Here is a 19825-nt window from a genome sequence, read left to right on the forward strand (position 1 = left end):
ATCAGGGTCCGTATAAATATTATACAGAACAAATTCGAAACACTTAGGTCAATACCTGCTATAATACAAGAACTTATAACATAGATATGTATATAAAGTAGTAATAATGTCTACCACTTATTAAGCTATGGCATTGACAAAAATTGTACCTTTTTAAAATTGATGTATAGTTAACATGCCATATCATATTAGCTTCAGTTTTATAACAGAGTGACTCAACAATTATATGCATTATGAAATGGTCACTACGATAAACGTAGTTACCATCTGTCACCATACAAAATGATTACAATATGATTGACTATATTTCTTATGCTTTTTATGCTGTGATTTATTTATTTTATAACTGGAAGTTTATACCTGTCAATTCCCTTCACCTATTTTGCCTATCCTCCCCCACCCCACCCCCTCACTGGCAACCATCAGTTTATTTTCTGTATTTAGGAGTCTTTTCCTGGTTTGGTTTTGTTTTGTTTAGATTCCACATTTAAGTGTGTCATATGGCATCTGTCTGACTTATTATACTTAGCATAATACATACTAGTTGTTACTAATGGCAACATCTCATTACTTTTTATAGTTGAGTGATACTCCATTGTATATATATTCCACATCTCTATCCATTCATCTATGGGTGGACACTTGGGTTGTTTCCATATCTTGGCTGTTGTCAAAAAATGTGACAATAAACATAGAGATGCATATATCTTTTCAAGTTAGTGTTTTTGTTTTCTTTGGGTAAATACCCAGAGGTGGGATTACTGGATCATATGGTATTTCCATTTCTAATGTTTCAAGGAACTGCCATACCTTTTTTCATAGTGACTACACCAACTTACATTCCCACCAATAGTGCATGACGGTTCCTTTTTCTCCTCATCCTTGCCAACACTTGTTGCTTCTTGTCTTTTTGACATTAGCCATTCTGACAGATGTGAGGTGATAGCTCATTGTGGTTTTGATTTTCATTCTCCTGCTGATGAATGATGTTGTGCATCTTCTCATAGTCTGTTGGCCATCTGTATGTCTTCCTTGGGAAAATGTCTATCCAGGTCTTCTGCCCATTTTTTAATCCAATTGTTGGGTTTTTGGTGTTGTCTAAGTTTTGTCTATATTTTGGATATTAACCCCTTATTGAATATATCATTTGCAAATGTCATCTCCCTTTCAGTAAGTTGCCTTTTTGTTTTGTTGATGGTTTCCCTCACTGTGCAAAAGCTTTTTAATTTTGGTGCATTTCTCATAGTTTATTTTTGCTTTTGTTTCCCTTGCCTGAGGAGACATATCCATAAATATGTTGCTAAGGCCAACGTCCAAGAGACGCTGCCTATGTTTTCTTTGAGGAGTTTCATGGTTTCAGATCTCACATTTAGATCTTTAAAACATGTTGAGTTTATTTTTATGTGTGGTAGAAGAAAGTGGTCTAGTTTCATTCTTTTGCATGCAGCTGTCTGGTTTTGCCAACACCATTTATTGAAGAGACTTTGCACATTCATAGTCCTTTGTCATAGATTGACCATGTAGGTGTGAGATTATTCTTGGGTTCTGTTCTGTTCCATTGATCTCTGTGTCTGTTTTTGTGCCAGTACCATCCTGTTTTTGATTACTGTAGCTTTGCAGCATTATTTGAAATCTGGGATTGGGATGCCTCCATCTCTGTTCTTCTCTCTCAAGATTGCTTTGGCTGTTGAGGGTCTTTTGTGTCCATACAAATTTAAGGATTATTTGATGGTGTAACATGGAATAAATGGAAAGATAATAACAAGTAAGTGGAAAGATATAACATGCTCATAGGTTAGAAGAATTAATGTTGTTGAAATGTCTATACTGCCCAAAGCAATCTACAGATAGAATGTAATCTCTATCAAAACACCAATACTATTGTTCACAAAACAAGAACAGATAATCCTAAAATATGTACCATTCTTTTTTCCACTCCTACAGCTGCTCCCCGCCCAAATCCGTCTGGATCTGGATCTGGATCTCTCTGTGCTTTGAGAATGGCCAGGTGGTCTACTGCCATAGGCGTGCAGATCACTATTTCTAGGCCTGCCTGGTAAACTCTGCTCAGACCCAATCTGAACAAGCTAGAACAGCTTTCCTTCTCTTGGCTCTTCCAATATTCCATGGCAACACCAGTCTATATAATAACCTGTACTTGAGAAGATTAGTTTGTTTCCCCAGAGCTATTCAAAAAATACATTGTGTATCCTTCCCACCAGCCTCTAAGCCCCATCCTAGCCTCATCTCAGGTTTAAATATCTGTCTCTGCCTTCTCCTGTGGAAAAGGGTCTTAACAATGCCAAGTCAAAGCCCTGGCATCTCTCTCCTCCCCTGCTGCCCCAACAGCTAGCTCACATGTCCCCTTGTTCCTCTTAACTCCGCTCTGGGCTGGCTGGTGCTGCTAGGATAGGTCATTGCCAGGTCTGTGCCTCGCCGGTGCAGCTGGCACAAAGGACTGGAGGGAGGTGGTCGAGGACTGGTCTTCATAAGCAGGCTAGTCTCTGCCTGTCACACTGGTGACAGACATGTGACTGCAGCAGGCATGCATTTTGTCACCCCCATCAACTGGATGCCCCTGGTGAGCTTGGCCATCATAGCTGTGAACCCTACTCCATTCTGGGTCCTGTGTTCTCTCTCTGCCCTTCCTTCCCCAGCATTCTCTGTAGAGCCTTAGAATGCCTTCTTCCCATTTCGGAGCATCTCCCTGGAATATTGATGGGATGGCCTGTGGGATGGTTTCCTTCCCTTCTGATTTGCCAGCATTAACGCTTTCCGCTCTTTGGTCTGAAACTGAATGAAAGGAGAAGGTCATTTTGTTTGTCCAACAGCCAAATGCAACTATTAGGAGAAAATACAGTGTTTTCTCCCTCCTGGAAGAAAATCTTATTAGACTAATTGGTCTATTTATATACCAGTCGTTTTCCTCTGCAATCAGACAGATTTCGAAAGAGGAAAAAATAGCCATTGCCTACATTTTAATGAGTTTCAAAGTACATTTGGATCCTGTTTTCTCAAGAGACATTACTATACAGGGTTTAAAGTCTGTCCTCTGGAACATTCGACTACTAACAACCAAAGCCTCCTGGGGCACAGCAGAGCTTACCAGACGTGCGAGTTCTGCCCCCGACACTGGGTTCACAAAGAAGTTGCCCCAGTGCACCTTTCATCCTGCACTCAGTATCTCCCTTCTGTTGTTCAAGCAGACACAACTGAACAGCGAAACCTGACTGTTACTTGTATTTCTTATTTTAAGATGGTCTCTAGAAATCTTTGCTGTCAGAAAAACTATTTTCCAGAGACCATCCTAACAACCCCACTGTTGGAAACTGTGAAAGCAGAAACAGATCTTGTTGTGTCTTTCTTGGCCACAAAGTTGAGTAGCAGGGAAAGCCAGAGGAGACTCTGGTTCAAGGCTGCCGTCAGACTTTGCTCTCGGAGGTGTGCCGTCCAGGCCTCTGGCTTTAGGTGGAACAGGATGGACCTACAAGTGGTTTAGCAAGATGCTTACTAATGCATTTATTGAGGGCTTGTGTTGTGCCAGGCATTTTCTTGTCATAACAACCTTATGAAGTACAGGAAGATCTTCATAGATCTGAGGCCCAGAGAACGTAAGAAATTTGTGCAAGGTCACACAGATCATTGGTACACGAACACACAGAGTCAAACTGCAGAGCCTCACCGGTTAACCTCTGTGCCCCCTATCAAAGGAGCTCTTCTGTCCTTTCCTTGGTGTGTAGGAGGCTTCCCAGGACATTCTTGTACAAACCCGGTCTATGTTTCATTGGAGAGCTACCTTTAAGAGGACACAGATCTGTTTTCCCCTGTAGACCTACCTTTTCTGCAGCTGTGAAAGAACCGTTAAGCCTCTATGTATCTCTGATTGCTTCGGTAGTGAAATTCCACATTAATGAGGACCCCAAAAGGAAGGAGACTGTGAACTGAATGCATGCATTCTTTTTTTTTTTTTTTAAGATTTTATTTATTTATTTGACAGACAGAGATCACAAGTAGGCAGAGAGAGAGGGAGAAGCAGGCTCCCCACTGAGCAGGGAGCCCGATGTAGGGCTCGATCCCAGGACTCTGGGATCATGACCTGAGACGAAGGCAGAGGCTTTAACCCACTGAGCCACCCAGGCGCCCCAAACGCATGCATTCTTGACCCCTCTCCTGCCCCGGCTCTCCAGTTACCTTGACACTTACATTTGGGGTGGAAGCAGATTTTCCACCCTGGCCTTCTCACTTACTCTTTGCAGCGTATAAAGCACTTTTATTGACCCTAGAAAACATTCTGCTTCCTTTAGTAAATGTGTCCAGAATCTTTCCTGAAGTCACTTTCTTTTCTTCGTTGGCTGACTTTCTCATTTGGACCGCGGTCGGGGACAAGGTCAGTAGAGGCGAGGCGGGTTTACATATGACCTTAGACATGGACGGATGATTGCTCCAAACAGCATTGTTGGTAACTTGTTCAGCATTTGGGTCCCATTAGGGACATAAGCAAAGAGAGGACGTTTTCTACAAGAAGGATCATGCATCACTTCACGGCAGCAGGAATGCGGCGTGTAGGGAGTCTTGTGCCTGGCTGAGGGCAGCAAGTCCCGCTCCTCCTGGCCCTGCACACCTCCAACAGGATGCATCATCAGAGCTTTCAGGACTGGGCTAGTGATAAATGTTCTCTTAACTCCCCATCTTTGTATTTTTGGAGCGGTAGTCATGAAGGGGCTATAAGGCTTCTCCTTGCAGTGGTACCTGTCCTGGCTTCTGTTTCATGGTATTCACCCCTCCTGCCTTTTAAAACATTTATTTAATTATTTAATGATTATTTAATTATTTAAGTATAGTTGACACACAGTGTTATGGTAGTTTTAGGTGTACAACATAAATGATTTGACAAGTCTCAGTGTTCTGCTCTGCTCGCCACAAGGTGAGCTCCCGTCTGTCACCATCCGACCCTATTACAATACCACTGATTCGGGTCGCTCTGCTATCTTCTATCACTGTGACTTCTTTGTTCCGTATCTCCCGCTACTCTTCACCCATTTTGCCCATCCCCCACCGGATCTCCCCCAACCCCCCAACGCCTGGGCAACATCAGTTTGTTCTGTTCTTATGGGTCTGTTTCTGCTTTTTGTTTTAATGTTTAGATTCTACATATAATTGAAATCATATAGTATTTGTCTTTCTCTGAGTTCTTTCACTTAGCATAATACCTTCTAGGTCCATCCATGTTGTCGTGAAGTTGTCACAAATGGCAAGGTCTCATTCTTTTTTATGGCTGAGGAATATCTCATTGCACATATATACCACTCCTTACCCATTCACCTCAGTGGCCACCTGGTTGCTTCCATATCTTTGCCGTTGTAAATATCGCTACTATAAACGTAGAGGGGGCATCTAGCTTTATGAATTTGGGTTTTTTTGTTTTCTTTGGGTAAATACCAAGAAGTAGAATTATGAGGTCCTTTGGTGCTTCTATGTTTTTTAAGATTTTATTTATTTATTTATTTGACAGAGAGAGAGAGAGAGAGAGAGAGAGATGGAACACAAGCAGGGGGAGTGGAGAGGGAGAAGCAGGCCTCCTGTGGAGAAGGGAACCTGATGCAAGGCTCCATCCGAGAACCCTGAGATCATGACCTCAGCCAAAGGCAGACGCGTAACAACTGAGCCCCCAGGCACCCCTGGTGTTTCTATTTTCAAAATTTCGAGGAAACTGTATACTGTTTTCCAAGCAGCTGTACCAGTTTACATTCCCACCAAGAGTGTGTGAGGGGTCCTTTCCCCCCACATCCTTACCAACACTTATTTCTTGTGTTTTTGATTCTAGCCATTTTGACTAGGTGAAAGGTGATTCTCATTGTGGTTTTGATATTCATTTCCCTGATGATTAATGATGTTGAGCATCTATTCATGTGTCTGTTGGCCATCTGTAAGTCTTTGGAGAAATGTCTATAAAAGTTCTCAGCTCATTTTTAATTGGATTTTTGGTTTTCTGGTGTTGGGTTGTGTGCGTTCTTTCTATAGTTGAGATACTAACCCCTCATTGGATGTATCATTTGCAAATATCATCTCCCATTCAGTAGGTTGCCTTTTCATTTTGTTGATGGTTTTCGCCACTGTGCAAAAGCTTTTTTTATTTTAATATAGTCTCAATGATTTATTTTTGCTTTGTTTCCCTTGCCTGATGAGACAAACCTAGAAAAATGTTGTGAAGGCCAGTATCAAAGAGATTACTGCCTATGTTCTCTTCTAGGGGTTTTATGGTTTCAGGTCTGACATTTAGGTCTTTAACCCATTTGTTAGTTTATTTCTGTATATGGTGTAAGAAAGTGGTCCAGTCTCATTCTTCTGCATGTAGCTATCTAGTATTCCCAGAGCCATTAAAGAGACTGTCTTTTCCCCATTGCACTATCTCCTTGTCATAGATTAATTGAGTGTATAAGCAAGAGTTTATTTCTGAGCTCTCTATTCTAGCCTTTTGAAGTATGTGTCTGGTTTTGTGTTAGTCCCATACCGTTTGATAGATTTGCAGCATATCTTGAAATTTGGGAATGTGACACTTCAGCTTTGTTCTTCTTTCTCAAGATGACTTTGGCTATCCAGGGTCTTTTGCGGTTCCATACAAATTGTAGGATTATTTGTTTTAGTTCTGTGGGAAAAAATGCTGTTATTATTTTGGAGGGATTTCACTGAATCTGTAGATCCCTTTGGGTAGTGTAGACAGTTTAACAATATTAGCTCTTCTGATCCATGAGCATGGAATATCTTTACAGTTGTTTGTGAGGTCTTCAATTTCTTTCATCAATATTTTATACATTTCAGAGTTTAGGTCTTTGACCTCCTTGGTTAAGTTTATTCCTAGTGATTTTATTCTTTTTGATGCAATGCGAAATGGAGTTGTTTTCTTAATTGCTCTTTCTGCTACTTTGTTATCAATATATAGAAATGCCAACGGGGGTGCCTGGGTGGCTCAGTGGGTTAAAGCCTCTGCCTTCAGCTCAGGTCATGATCCCAGTGTCCTGGGATAGAGCCCCACATCGGGCTCTCTGCTCAGCGGGGAGCCTGCTTCCTCCTCTCTCTCCGCCTGCCTCTCTGCCTACTTGTGATCTCTGTCTGTCAAATAAATAAAATCGTTAAAAAAAAAAAAAAAAAGAAATGCCAATGGATTTCTGTGTGTTAATTTTGCATCCTATGACTTTACTGAATTTATTATTTTTCATAGGCTTTTTCTATATGTAGTAACATGTCATCTGCAAATAGTAACAGTTTAACTTCTTCCTTGACAATATAAATGCCTTTTATTTCTTTTTCTTGATAATTGCTGCCACTGGAATTTTCAGTACTATGCTGAATGAAAATGGTGAGAGTGGACATCCTTGTCTTATTCTTGATCTTAGAGGAAAAGCTGTTTTTCCCTATTGACTTACATTAGCTGAGGGTTTCTTATATGTGGCCTTTATTTTGTTAAGGCATGTTCCCTCTAGCCCCACTTTGTTGAGAGTTTATATCATGAACGTATGTTGAATTTTATCAGATGCTTTCTCTGCATCTATTGAGATATGATTTTTTTTCATTTTGTTAATTGATTTGCAAATATTGACCCATCTGTACATCTCCAAAATAAATTCCACTCAGTTGTGGTGAATGATTTTTTTAGTGGATTGTTGAATGCCGTTTGCTAATATTTTGTTGAGGACTTTTGCATCTATGTTCATCAGGGATGAAAGTTCTCTCTTTCTGTACTGTCTTGTCTGGTTATGGTGTCTGTGTAATGCTGGCCTCATAGAATGTATTTGGAAGCTTTATTTTATGGCATAGTTTGAATTTTTATTGAAAAATTTTTTGAAATTTTTATTGAATTTTTATTGAATTTTATTGAAATTTTTATTGAATTTTGTATTAAATTTTCTTTAAATATTTGGTAGAATTCATGTGCGAAACCACCTGTTCCTGGAGTTTTGTTTATTGGGAGTTTTTTGACTACTAGTTCAATTTCATTAAGTAGTAATTGGTCTGTTCAGATTTTCTATTCCTGATTCAGTTTTGGAAGATTATATGTTTCTAGGAATTTATCCATTTCTTCTAAGCTGTCCAATTTGTTGGCAAATAATTTTTTTGTAGTAGTCTGTTACAATTCTTTGTATTTATATGGTGTCAGTTGTGACTTCTCTCTTGTCTCTGATTTTTTGGAGTCCTCTTTTTTTCTTAAGGAGTCTAGCTAGAGGTTGATCGATTTTGTTTATCTTTTGAAAGAGCCAGCTCTTGGTTTCTTTGATCTTTCCTATTGTTTTTATAGTCTATGTTTTATTTATTTCTGCTCTAATTATTTCTTTCCTTCTACTAACTTCAGGTTTTATTCTTCCTTTTCTAGTTCCTTTAGGTATAAGTTTAAATAGTTTGAGATTTTTCTTATTTCTTAAAGTAGGCCTGTATTTTTAGAAGTTTCCCTCTTGGAACTGCTTATGCTGTGGCCCAAAGATTTTGTTCTACTGTATTTTTATTTATCTTCATGGTTTTTTCTTTAATTTCTTACATGCTTAGTAGCATGTTGCTTAGCCTTGACATGTTTGTATTTTTTCCATTTTTTTTCTTATAATTGATTCCTAGTTTCATACTGTTGTGGTCAGAAAAGATGTAGGAAGGATTTAATCTTCTTAAATTTATTGAGACTTGTTTTGTGGCCTAATGTGATCTATCCTAGGGAATAGTCTTTGTGCACCTAAAAAGAATGTATTCTGTTGTCTGAAAAGACTGTATTCTGTTGTGTTGAGATGGAATGTTCTATATATACCTGTTAAGTCCACCTGGTCTAATGTGTCATTCATTGTTTTATTATTTATTTTCTGTCTGGATGATCTACCCATTGACATAAGTGGCGTGTTACAGTTCCCTACTATTATGGTATAACTGTTAATTTATCCTTTATATCTGTTAATATTTGCTTGATGTAATTAGGTGCTCCAGTGTTGGGTGCATAGATATTTACAATTGTTGTAGACTCTTTTTGAATTGATCCCTGTATCATGATGTAATGCCCTTCTTTGTCTTTTTTGCAGTGTTTGTTTTAAAGTCCATTTTGTCTGGTAAAAGTATTGCTCTTTGTTTTTCACTTTCTTTTACATGGAATTCTTTTCCATCCTTTCACACACTGTATGTGTCTTTAATTCTGAAGGAAGTTTTTTGAAGGCAGCACATAGATAGGGTGGCAGAATGGATAAGAAAACAAGACCTATTTCTTTTGATTAGAATATTTAGACCATTTACATTTAAAGTGATTATTGATAGGTATGTACTTTTTGCCATTTTGTTAATTATTTTCAGTTGTCTTTGTAATTCTACTCTTTGTTTTTTCTTCTCTTACTCTCTTTCCTTGTGATTAATGGATTTCAAGTGTTATGCTTGGCTTTCTTTTTATTTTTTGTGTTTCTATTATAGGTTTTGGTTTGTGGCTACCATGAGGTTCATATAACATCCTAAATATATAGCAGTCCATATTCAGTTGATGATCACTTAAGTTCAAATGTACTTTTTTTTTTTTTTTTAAATCTTGGATATCAGGCCTTTATCTGTAATGTCATTTGCAAGTATCTTCTCCCATTCTGTGAGTTGCCTCTTAGTTTTGTTGACTGTTTCTTTTGCTGTGCAGAAGCTTTTTATCTTGATGAAGATCCAAAAGTTCATTTTTGCTTTTGTTTCCCTTGCCTTTGGAGACATCACATCATTAGCCATCGGGGAAATACAGATCAAAACCACAATGAGAAACCACCTTACACCAGTTAGAATGGCAAAAATTGATAAAACTGGAAACAACAAATGTTGGCGAGGATGTGGAGAAAGGGGAACCCTCTTACACTGTTGGTGGGAATGCAAGCTGGTACAGCCACTCTGGAAAACAGTATGGAGATTCCTCAAGGTGTTAAAAATAGAGCTACCCAGGGCGCCTGGGTGGCTCAATGGGTTAAAGCCTCTGCCTTCGGCTCAGGTCATGATCCCAGGGTCCTGGGATCAAGCCCCACATCAGGCTCTCTGCTCAGCAGGGAGCCTGCTTCCCTTCCTCAATCTCTGCCTGCCTCTCTGCCTACCTGTGACCTCTGTCTGTCAAATAAATAAAATGTTTAAAAAAAAATAGAGCTACCCTACGACCCAACAATTGCACTACTAGATTTTTACCCCAAAGATACAGATGTAGTGAAAAGAAGAGACATATGCACCCCAGTGTTGATAGCAGCAATGTCCACAATAGCCAAACTATAGAAGGAATTGAGATGCCCTTCAACAGATGAATGGATAAAGAAGATATGGTACATATATACAATGGAATATTATTCAGCCATCAGAAAGGATGAACACCCACCATTTGCATCAACATGGATGGAACTGGAGTGGGTTATGCTAGGTAAAGTAAGACAAGCAGAGAAAGACAATTATCATATGGCTTCACTCATGTGGAACATAAGCAATAGCACGGAAGACCATAGGAGAAGAGAAGGAAATCTGAAGGGGGAGAAATCAGAGAGGGAGATGAACCATGAGAGGCTATGGACCCCAGGAAACAAACTGAGGGTATCAGAGGGCAGGAAGGTGAGGGGATGGGGTAACAGGGTGATGGATATTAAGGAAGGCACATATAACACCATGGGGTGTTATATGCAACTAATGAGTCACTAAACACTGCATCAGAAACCAACGATGTACTATACAGTGGCTAACTGAACATAATAAAAAATTAGGATTATTTGAAAGAGGGAAATCAAGAGACAGAGCACGAGTGGAGAGGGGGGAGAAGGGTAGAGGGAGAGGCACACTCCCCACTAAGCAGGGAGCCCACTGTGGGGCTCAATCCCAAGACCCTGTTATCATGACTTGAGCCAAAGGCAGACACTTAACTGACTGAGCCACCCAGGTGCCCCAGTTCAAACATATTCTAAAAAAACTTTTTTACTCCCCAGTCCATGTTTTATGTATATGTAGTCACATTTTACATTTTTTTATTTATAATTTTCTTCTAAGTATGGCCTTTGCTTTTGCACTTAAAAAAGTCCCTTTAACATTTCTTGTAAGGCCAGTTTAATGTTGATGAACTTCTTTAACCTCTGTTTGGGAAATTCTTTGTCTCCAATTCTGAATGGTAATCTTGCTGTTTAAAGTATTCTTGGTTTTAGGTTTTTACCTCAGCACTTTGCAGGCCAGAAGAGAGTAGCATGATATATGCAAAGTTTCTGCTAAAAAACCAACTGATGGCCTCATGGGGTTTCCCTTGTAAGTAACTAGCTGCTTCTCTCTTGCTGCTTTTAAAATTCTCTATCTTTACTCCTTGACATTTTAATTATGTGTCATGATGTGAGCCTTCTTAGGTTCATCTTGTTTGCAGTACTCGTTGCTTCCTGAAACTGGATGTCTGTGTTTTCCCCCAGGTTAGGGAAGTTTTCAGCTCTCACTTCTTCAAATAAGTTTCTGTCCCTTTCTCCCTCTCTCTTCTCTTCTTCTGGGACCTCATAGTGCAAATGTTTGTTTGCTTGATGCTGTCTAAGAGATCCCTTAATTTGTCATTTTTAAAGATTCTTTTTTCTTATTTGCTGTTCAGCTTGGGGCTTTCCTTTATCATTTGCTAGATCACTGATCCATTCTTCTGCATCTGTTAATGGACTATTGATTCCCTCTCATGTACTTTTCACTTATTATATTTTCTATTTCTTTGTTGAAATCCTCATTTCATCTATTCTTTTCCTCAGTCCAGTGAAAATCTTTATATTACTTTAAAATCTTCATCAGCATATTGCTTATCTCCATTTCATTTAGTTCTTTTTTGAGGTTTTGTCTTATTCTTTCATTTGGAACATATTCCTCTGTTTCATTTTGCTTGAATTTCTGTTAATTTTTATGAATTAAGCGGAAAAGCTACTTCTCCTAGAGCTGAAGGAATGGTCTGTTGTAGGGTTGTCCCTGTGTAGACTATGTGTACCTGGGGACTTTGGTTGGTTCACTGGAGAGGCCAGGGTGGGCTGGGAGTCCTGGGGCACTCCATGTTGGGGCTGTCCTGCTGGGATGGCAAGAGTTGAAGTGTGTTTGGACTGAGACAGCCTGTGGCTCTTTAGGCAGAGGGTGCTCTGGCAGGTCAGCTGAAGCAGGCATGGGCTGGGGCCCTCCCAGAGAGCAGAGGGCATCTTAGCAGGATAGCTGAAGCTGGTGCAAGCCAGGGGGTCCCCAAGTGTTCGGCGCAATAGGCACCTGTAGCCAAGGCTATTGCTGCCCAAGGTGCTCTAACGGGGAGCCCTGGTTGGGCTGCTGGAACTGAGTTAGAAGGTACCAGATCACTTTGTACTGGAGGAGCCCTAGCAAGTCATCTGGAGGCAAAGTTGTGTGGCCTGGAGTATCTCAGGAATGGTGTGCTGTGTCACCTTGGCAGGAAGTTTGGAACTATAGTGGATGTTGACCACAAGTGCCCTGGGGGCTGCCTTGCTGGGGCCACCCCGGACCAGGGGCCCAGGGTTCACTGAGGTGTCAGTCTCACTAGGGCACTGGACCTTGCTTCTCTCCATGCTTCCAAGGTGGAGGGGGACTGCACTCATAATACTCACCAGCCCCTCCAGCCTGGAGAGATTTCTAGCACGTCTCCTACCATTTGTAAAGCTTCTAGGGCTGAATGCTTTATATTCTAGTTGTACTCTTAAATGATTTTTTTCTGTGCTCCAGGGCAATTGAATCTACTCAAAGTCTCTGAATACTATTCCTCCCCACTTCGGTTTGCAACATCAAGTGTTCCCTTTATGAGCATGTTATCATGTCTCCATCTAGCTTGTGTTGTGCAGAAGCTGTTCGGTCAGCCCTCAGTTCCTCTCCAGAGAGAACTGCTTTATAAAATAGGTGTAGATTTGATATGTCCAGGGATGACATGAGTTTGGGGCCTTCCTAGGTTGCTATCTTGAACCAGAAGCCCTACCCTGGCTTTTCTGTCTCTGTGCCAGGGCTCAGAACCATGTAAAGTCAGTGAGTGAAGCCCACTAGCTGTGAGGCAGTGTGGAGTGGTGGGGCATGTGGCTGACCAGAGATCATATGCTCCATCTGAAAAGGCAGCCACTGCTGGACTCTAGGCCCTGTATATCAACCAGTGCAAGTTTAGTGTTCTAGAATATTCTATCTTCAAAGAGAAAGTGGAAAACTTGACTCTTAAATGACATTTCCTAGTTTTTAAATATTTGACAAGTAATTAAAATTATTTTAAAACATGCTGTGTGAACCAAATAAGATGTCTGAGGCCTGGGGCTGGTCTTGTATACTCTCTCCTTTTCCATAGTCTTGCCTGCCCTACCAGCTTTCATCTCTTACCCTCTCACCAAATGTTGCTGTCTCGGACAGAGCTCTAATCCTCGCCTGCACCCTGGATTTACATGACTAGTCATTTCCATGGGGATGTCTGCACACTCAAATGCAAAGCTGAGCTCGGCCTCCCAGATCTGCGCCCTGTCAGGTCTTGAGAAATGCTGGATGTTTTTGTTCCATTCCCCCAAAACACTGCTATTGCTAATGTTACTGCTTCTGTGGTTAATGCTACCAGTAATCTATTGCCCTTTTTTGGTTACTGATGTCTGTTATCCAGTACCAACCTCCAGTAGTCAGCCAGAGCAGACCGCCGTGACCCTGCACTCCTGCTCACCCCCACTGCAAGGCCAGCCCGTGGGGATTGTGTTCCTCCTTCTTCCACAAGCCCTCCAGGACTTGCTCCTATCTCTAACTTCCCACTAACCAGAAACCTTGCTCGTTTCTGAACTTGTCCAGTCCTCTCAGCTATTTTCTCCACCTCTTAACTGTCTAATAATCTTACCTCCTCCTTCAGGACATACCCAGTACACTGTGGCTGGAGCCTCACTCACCTCTCCTAGGACTCCGGTGGCTCCCATGGGCTAGCCGTCCCAGCAGTCCACCCCTCCCCTGGCTCCGCAACCATCTCCATGTGCCAGTCACACCACAGTGTATGTTCCTTTGCACCTGTGCTGGCTTTTGGACACGACCGTCTTCTTCCTTCAGGCCTGTGCTCATTCCCTTCATCCCCCTCCTCTCTCGTCAAGTGCCACCGAGGAGTCGTGACCAGCCCCTCTTCAAAGCCACCATGCCTTCTCTTTTCATTTCACCCAGCTGTGATGGCCACAAAGCTTGCTGGCCTCTTCCCCCTTCACTCGATCAGCTCCTTCGTGGACAGGCACTGTCTTTGCCATCTCTGTCCCCACAATGGCTGGTATATGGCCTTGCATGCACTAGACACCATGTAAACCTTTGTAAATTGATCCCCCTTTTAAGCCCCTGGAGGATGGCTATGTCTAATGGGCTCAGAACAAGATACTAAAAGTCAAAACAAAACTGTCTGGTTATTCAGAAGGACCTACCAGAACCTAAGAGAAGGTATCAGGCTAGTGAAAGGGTTATTCTGACGGTCTCCCTTTCCAGGATGCAGCATTTAGAGGAAGAACAGCCGTGAGTTGGTCTCCTTTCCCTCACGCCCAGTGCCTCTCCACAGTGCCCCTTGGGAGTCTGGCTTCAGTGCCAGGGGCAAAGAAGAATGGACAAAGTCTGCTGGACGCTGGGCTTCTGCCACTCTGGCAGTGAGAGCCAGGCACTGTTCCTTTTGCCCAGAAGAACAACTTGTACCCGCACACTCACAAGATGTCCTCTGCTCTCCTCATTGGCAGGCCTGGGAATTTCCCACAAGCCACTGGGGTCTGTTCTACCATCCTTGTATTCTGAGGTTTTCTGCAGCATTGTTTGTTCATTAGCTCTTAGAATAGATGCCTGTTCCATTAGGGATTGCATCCCCATGCTTGTTTCTCTTGTGTACATATTTCCCCCTTCCTTTCTGAGTGCACAGGCTGAGCCGAGAGAACCTAGGCAGCTTGAACGCCTCGCTCTCACTGAGCTGAGCTAAATGCTTGGACTGGCGTGGCTCTGAAAGCCCCTCAGACTTTCAGGCTGCGCCTCTACTCCAGCCCTACCTGTGGCCCTGAATTCCTTGTCCGTAGGAGGGAGGAAAAGCTGTTAAACCCCACTGGTGTCTGCATTTTTTCTTGGCTCCCTTGGAGGGCTGTTCAGCGTGTTCCGAGGTCTCTCCTGTCACTTCGGGAGTTCTGCAGCCTTCTCCCCACCCCAGAGTCACCAGTGGAGGCTTTGCAGCTCCGGACCCCTGGCCAGCCCGGGATGCCGCCTCCCAACACTGCCTCCAACCACAGGGGCTTTGTAGTTACTCTGAATATTCCACAGCAGAACGAGATCTTTTCTCTTGTTCTCACAGATTAAACTTGGTTAAATATAACTTGGATTAAGAAGTTTTGTGGTAAAGTTTAAATCAAGGCCATTTTTACTTTGAATTATTATTTTAAATCAGCTTGAGTGTCTTTAAAATTGAAAAATCACATTCTGGCCCCCAAAAAGCAAATTATCCTGTGCGAATCCTTGGTTTAGACAGGATCAGAACAACTTACGGGCCTTTTTGTCAAAGACGATTTAGTCCCAAATATCCTGATAGGAGCTCAGCCTAAGGGAAGTTACCCGATTGGTATATATAGAGGATTTATCTACACACATTGCTTAAATGGTCTATGTAGGAAGCTTCTCAGTCATTCACCATTTCAAAATAGAAGGGTAGGAGAAGAGAGCATCTTTGTTGCATAAAGAAAAGTGGCCAACTTTGGGTTTTTTTTACTCTCACAGCTTCTTCCCACAGATCTTCAAAATAATGACCCTCACTCTTCTCTCTGTGGTCTTGCCAGAGAGTAGGAACCCTGGCCGGCTAGTCGGGTCCTCAGAAAATGGCACAGCTGTTCTTAAAAGTAGCCCTATTCATAAGCTGTGGGCTGTCGGCAACTGCAGTGTTGGAGAAAGGCACACTATTTTATAAAGAGTTTTTCTTTAAAAGGGAAAGAAAAATACATGGTATTTACAGTGAAGAAAACTGGACCCTTCAGCTTTATTTTAGTGGCCACGTCTGAAATGGAAGTGGCAAAGGCCATAAATACACACAAGCAATTGCGCCTTTCAGGGATGACTCATGCTGGCGGTGCCCATAATGGAAAATTCAGCCAGTTAAGCAAGATCAGCCAGAAAGCCTCACACCAGGCTCCTCTGCCAGGGCTGGTGTCTACCATCTTGTGACCTAATTGTTGTATGTTATTGAATGATCGACTCTCTTTCTTCCCCTCTCAGTTCATGACCAAGAACCCCACCATGCGCCTGGGTAGCCTTACGCAGGGCGGAGAGCATGCCATCTTGAGACATCCTTTCTTTAAGGAAATCGACTGGGCCCAGCTGAACCATCGCCAAGTAGAACCACCTTTCAGACCCAGAATCGTAAGTGTTTAAGACCATCAGAGTAGACTTTCGGGGCGCCTGGGTGGCTCAGTGGTTTAGGCCGCTGCCTTCAGCTCAGGTCATGATCTCGGGGTCCTGGGATCGAGTCCCGCATTGGGCTCTCTGCTCGGCAGGGAGCCTGCTTCCCTCTCACTCTCTCTGCCTGCCTCTCTGCCTACTTGTGATCTCTCTCTGTCAAATAAATAAATAAAATCTCTAAAAAAAAAAAAAGAGTAGACTTTCCTCTTTCTTAAAATGTCTCCGTGTTCTACCAAAATCTGTTGTCCCCTATGGAATAACCGAACCAGAAGTTCAGCCTCACCCCTGCAAGGTGGGCTCACCCAGGAGGAGGCTGGCCCTTCCAGGTTACTTTTCTCAAATGTTTCACCTCTTGCTTGCTCTGAAATCCATTCTCCCTTAACCTAAACTTTCTAGAGCGTAAAAAACCTAAAACTTTCTAGGTTTCCCCAAGAGAGTGGGGCTGAGAAATTCATTGTTCTTACAGTTTCCTCACACTCCCCCGGTACCTTTCCCAAACCCTCAAGGAAGTGGAAAAGGCATGAAATGCTACCCACTTCACTGAACCTGGCTCCTTGGCTTAGAGGGCCTGGGTCTGGATCAGCTACTGCTGCCCAGAGCTCAGGCCAAATCCCTTTTAACTCGAGAAATACCGGGCACGCCAGGGGTACCTTCCCAAGCAAGGTATAGCTGAGGGGGCACTCCTGAGGGTGGTCTATCTCTGGCTTTGGGTCAAGAGATCCACAGTGGAGAAAGCAGAAACATATCTTCAACTTAGGTAAGAAAAACGAGAGATCTAACAATGGCAGAAGTGAGCATTCCAGCATTAGTTTATAAAGATGTAAAATATCAACATTTCCAAACATACAGCCAACTTAATCTGTAACAGCCCCCAAGGCTGGGCACCAGGCACCCAGCCGTCAAGCCACTTCCTTTACCAGGCCTCCCCTGCCAATGCCTCAGGTAGGAGGGAAGGCTTTGCCAGCGAGACAACAGGAAGCCAACTGGTGAGTAAAGCAAGAGGCAGTTGCTTCCTAACTCTGTGCTTCCACGTCTTTCAAGAAAATCTCTTCATACCTAGAGTCCTGTGTATAAGCCATTGGTGAGGCAAGTGTGAACTTACACTCTGTTGACAACCAAGTATGTGTGTCCCTCGGTAGAGCCCATCGAGAAGTGGCACTTTGGTGAAATGCCAGCTAAAGGGTGATTGAGAGGGCTGGATCAGGTGACCAAAGTAATTGCTTCGTCTCCCAGCTTGAGGCGGGCCTTCTCGGCAAGATTTCCGTGGGGTTAGTGAAGTGGGGGTTCCCAAATGCCCATAACAATACACGGCACAGCAGAATTACTACAACGCGCTTAGTCCTAATGGTCCTAACTGTAAATACTGCGGCTCCCAGGGCTGCAGAGCCCTTCTGACCTCCCCGGAGAGTGTGCAGGCCCAGGGAAAGCCTCCTGTTTCTAGAATCTGACCCTTGTTTCCTTTTGACAGAAATCCCGAGAAGATGTCAGTAATTTCGACCCTGACTTCATTAAGGAAGAGCCAGTTTTAACCCCAATTGATGAGGGACATCTTCCTATGATTAACCAGGATGAATTTAGAAACTTTTCCTTTGTGTCTCCAGAATTGCAACCTTAGCCTTATGGGGAATGAAAGGTATGATATGAGAATCAAAAGCAAATCCAGACTTTCCAGGAATTTCCTTTGTGGGGCATTCCCCAGTATCAGCCTTAGAACAAGAACCTTGCCTTCAGAGCGCAGGTGGAAAACTCTGAAGGACAGAACTTCAGGAGGTCAACTCTTTCAAGTCCTCATGAAGCCAGGGTGCTGAAAAGAGTGGATACCGAAATGAGATTTCATGAAGAAGTATACTGCTCAACCTAGGAGTTTCCACGGTTCCTCTGGGCTTGGGATATTAGGATATCCCCATATCCAACACAAGAGAAGGTGTGAAGAATCAACTCAATCCTAGAAATTCTGAGCCAACCGGCTTTTCACTTCAACAGGCAAATCAAGACTTGGTCTGGGCCACCTTGTGCTCCTCTTAAGCCAGTGAGCACCGGATACCAGCAGACTGCAAGAAGTCTGTAAATGCTAATGAAGAATTTGAAGGTAAGGAAATGAATGGCTTTCCAAGCAGAATGATTTACTCTGAAGAAACAGAACTCACAGCGTAAAGCCCTGTCTTGAAAACAGGTGTTGGGCACCAAGACAACTGTTCCAGCTTATTCTCTTATCCTCACATGAACGGATATTTATTGAGTGCCCAGTGAGATGGTGCCACGCGCCTGGCTAGTGTACACAGATACGTGCGCACTGAACTTTCATGCTCTGGACCACTTATGTACCTGAATGGTGTTTGCATTCTGTGAAATGCCTCTCCATGTTGCATATATCATGCTTCTTTGTCTCCACATAACTTTGTCCACAGAAGAGGGCTTGCTGCCACAAGGGCAGTTGTCCACGCAAACAGCAGGTGAGCCAGGGGCTTGCTGCCCAAGGACTTGTGAAAGCTCAGCGTGGGATGATGTGTTGATACCACACCACACTCTGAAGAATTGCACGCCACTCATGTCAATGACCAGACTTACGGCTTACACATTAGCAGGTTATTTAAGTTATATTTTAAGAGACAAAAATGTTTGGTATGCGTTTTAATAATTAGAAATGACTCTTACAAACAGGACATTTACCAAAGGACCTTAGAATATGTACTCATATATGCAGCTGGAGAATTTTGTCTGTCTGGAAATAAATGCATTTTGTAGCAAAAGCAAACTTTCTGTTTAGGATGATTTGTCCCATCCCCAGTAGGAGATGAGATAGCTAAAAGGTTTTGAGCAGAATAGCTAGAACTCATAAAGCAAATTCCTGAAAAGCTGATAGAAACTGCGTCTCCCTAAGCGGACTTGACCTCTTGCTGCCCAGGGTACTACTAAGCTGTGCAGTGACAGAGCAGTCTTCTGTCTCAGTGCCTCAGCACAATGTTGAATTCTCAGTCGCATAAAACATAGTGCAAGTTCAATGGCCCTCTTGGATCTCATAAATATGCTGTGTGGAAAATATAGCTGCCAAGATTGCCCTAGCAAGGGAGAAAGAGGGAGGCGGTGCTTAACTACATCTCCAAGGGAGGATACGCATCACTTCTGAACACAAAGATTGGCTAGAACATGGCCTTTGTTTACAAACCCAGTGCAGAATTACAGGGCAGCCAAAGGGTATCTAGCCACTATTGAAAATCTCTGTCCTGAGTTCTTTTTTGTATTCCTAGCTGAAAAAGGACTTTTGAATGAACAGAGTCACTAGGGACCTCAATTTACTTTTGTTTAGCACCTAGCGGTACAGAGACACACCCAAGCTACACAATTTCACTACATCATCTGGTCCTTCTACCACCGTTTCCAGTGTGACTACCAGAGTTTATTTGATAAATAAGAAGAGAAAGGCTCAGAGAAGTTTAATTGGTTGCCCAAAGGT

The 19825-nt window shown here is 42.7% G+C and overlaps 1 protein-coding gene across 1 annotated transcript in view; it reads left to right on the forward strand.

Annotated features, from left to right (window-relative positions):
* PRKCH (protein kinase C eta) overlaps positions 1 to 18975 on the forward strand; it is a 225349-nt gene extending 206374 nt beyond the window's left edge. The window contains exons 13-14 of the mRNA XM_046009945.1: positions 16189 to 16332; positions 17840 to 18975. Coding sequence (XP_045865901.1) covers positions 16189 to 16332; positions 17840 to 17986 — 291 coding nt within the window. The 3' untranslated portion in view covers positions 17987 to 18975. The remainder of the gene's footprint in view (positions 1 to 16188; positions 16333 to 17839) is intronic.
* The last annotated feature ends 850 nt before the right edge of the window (positions 18976 to 19825 follow it).

The sequence above is a fragment of the Meles meles genome, chromosome 6 (assembly GCF_922984935.1).
Source record: "Meles meles chromosome 6, mMelMel3.1 paternal haplotype, whole genome shotgun sequence".
In the NCBI taxonomy this organism is placed as follows: domain Eukaryota; kingdom Metazoa; phylum Chordata; class Mammalia; order Carnivora; family Mustelidae; genus Meles; species Meles meles.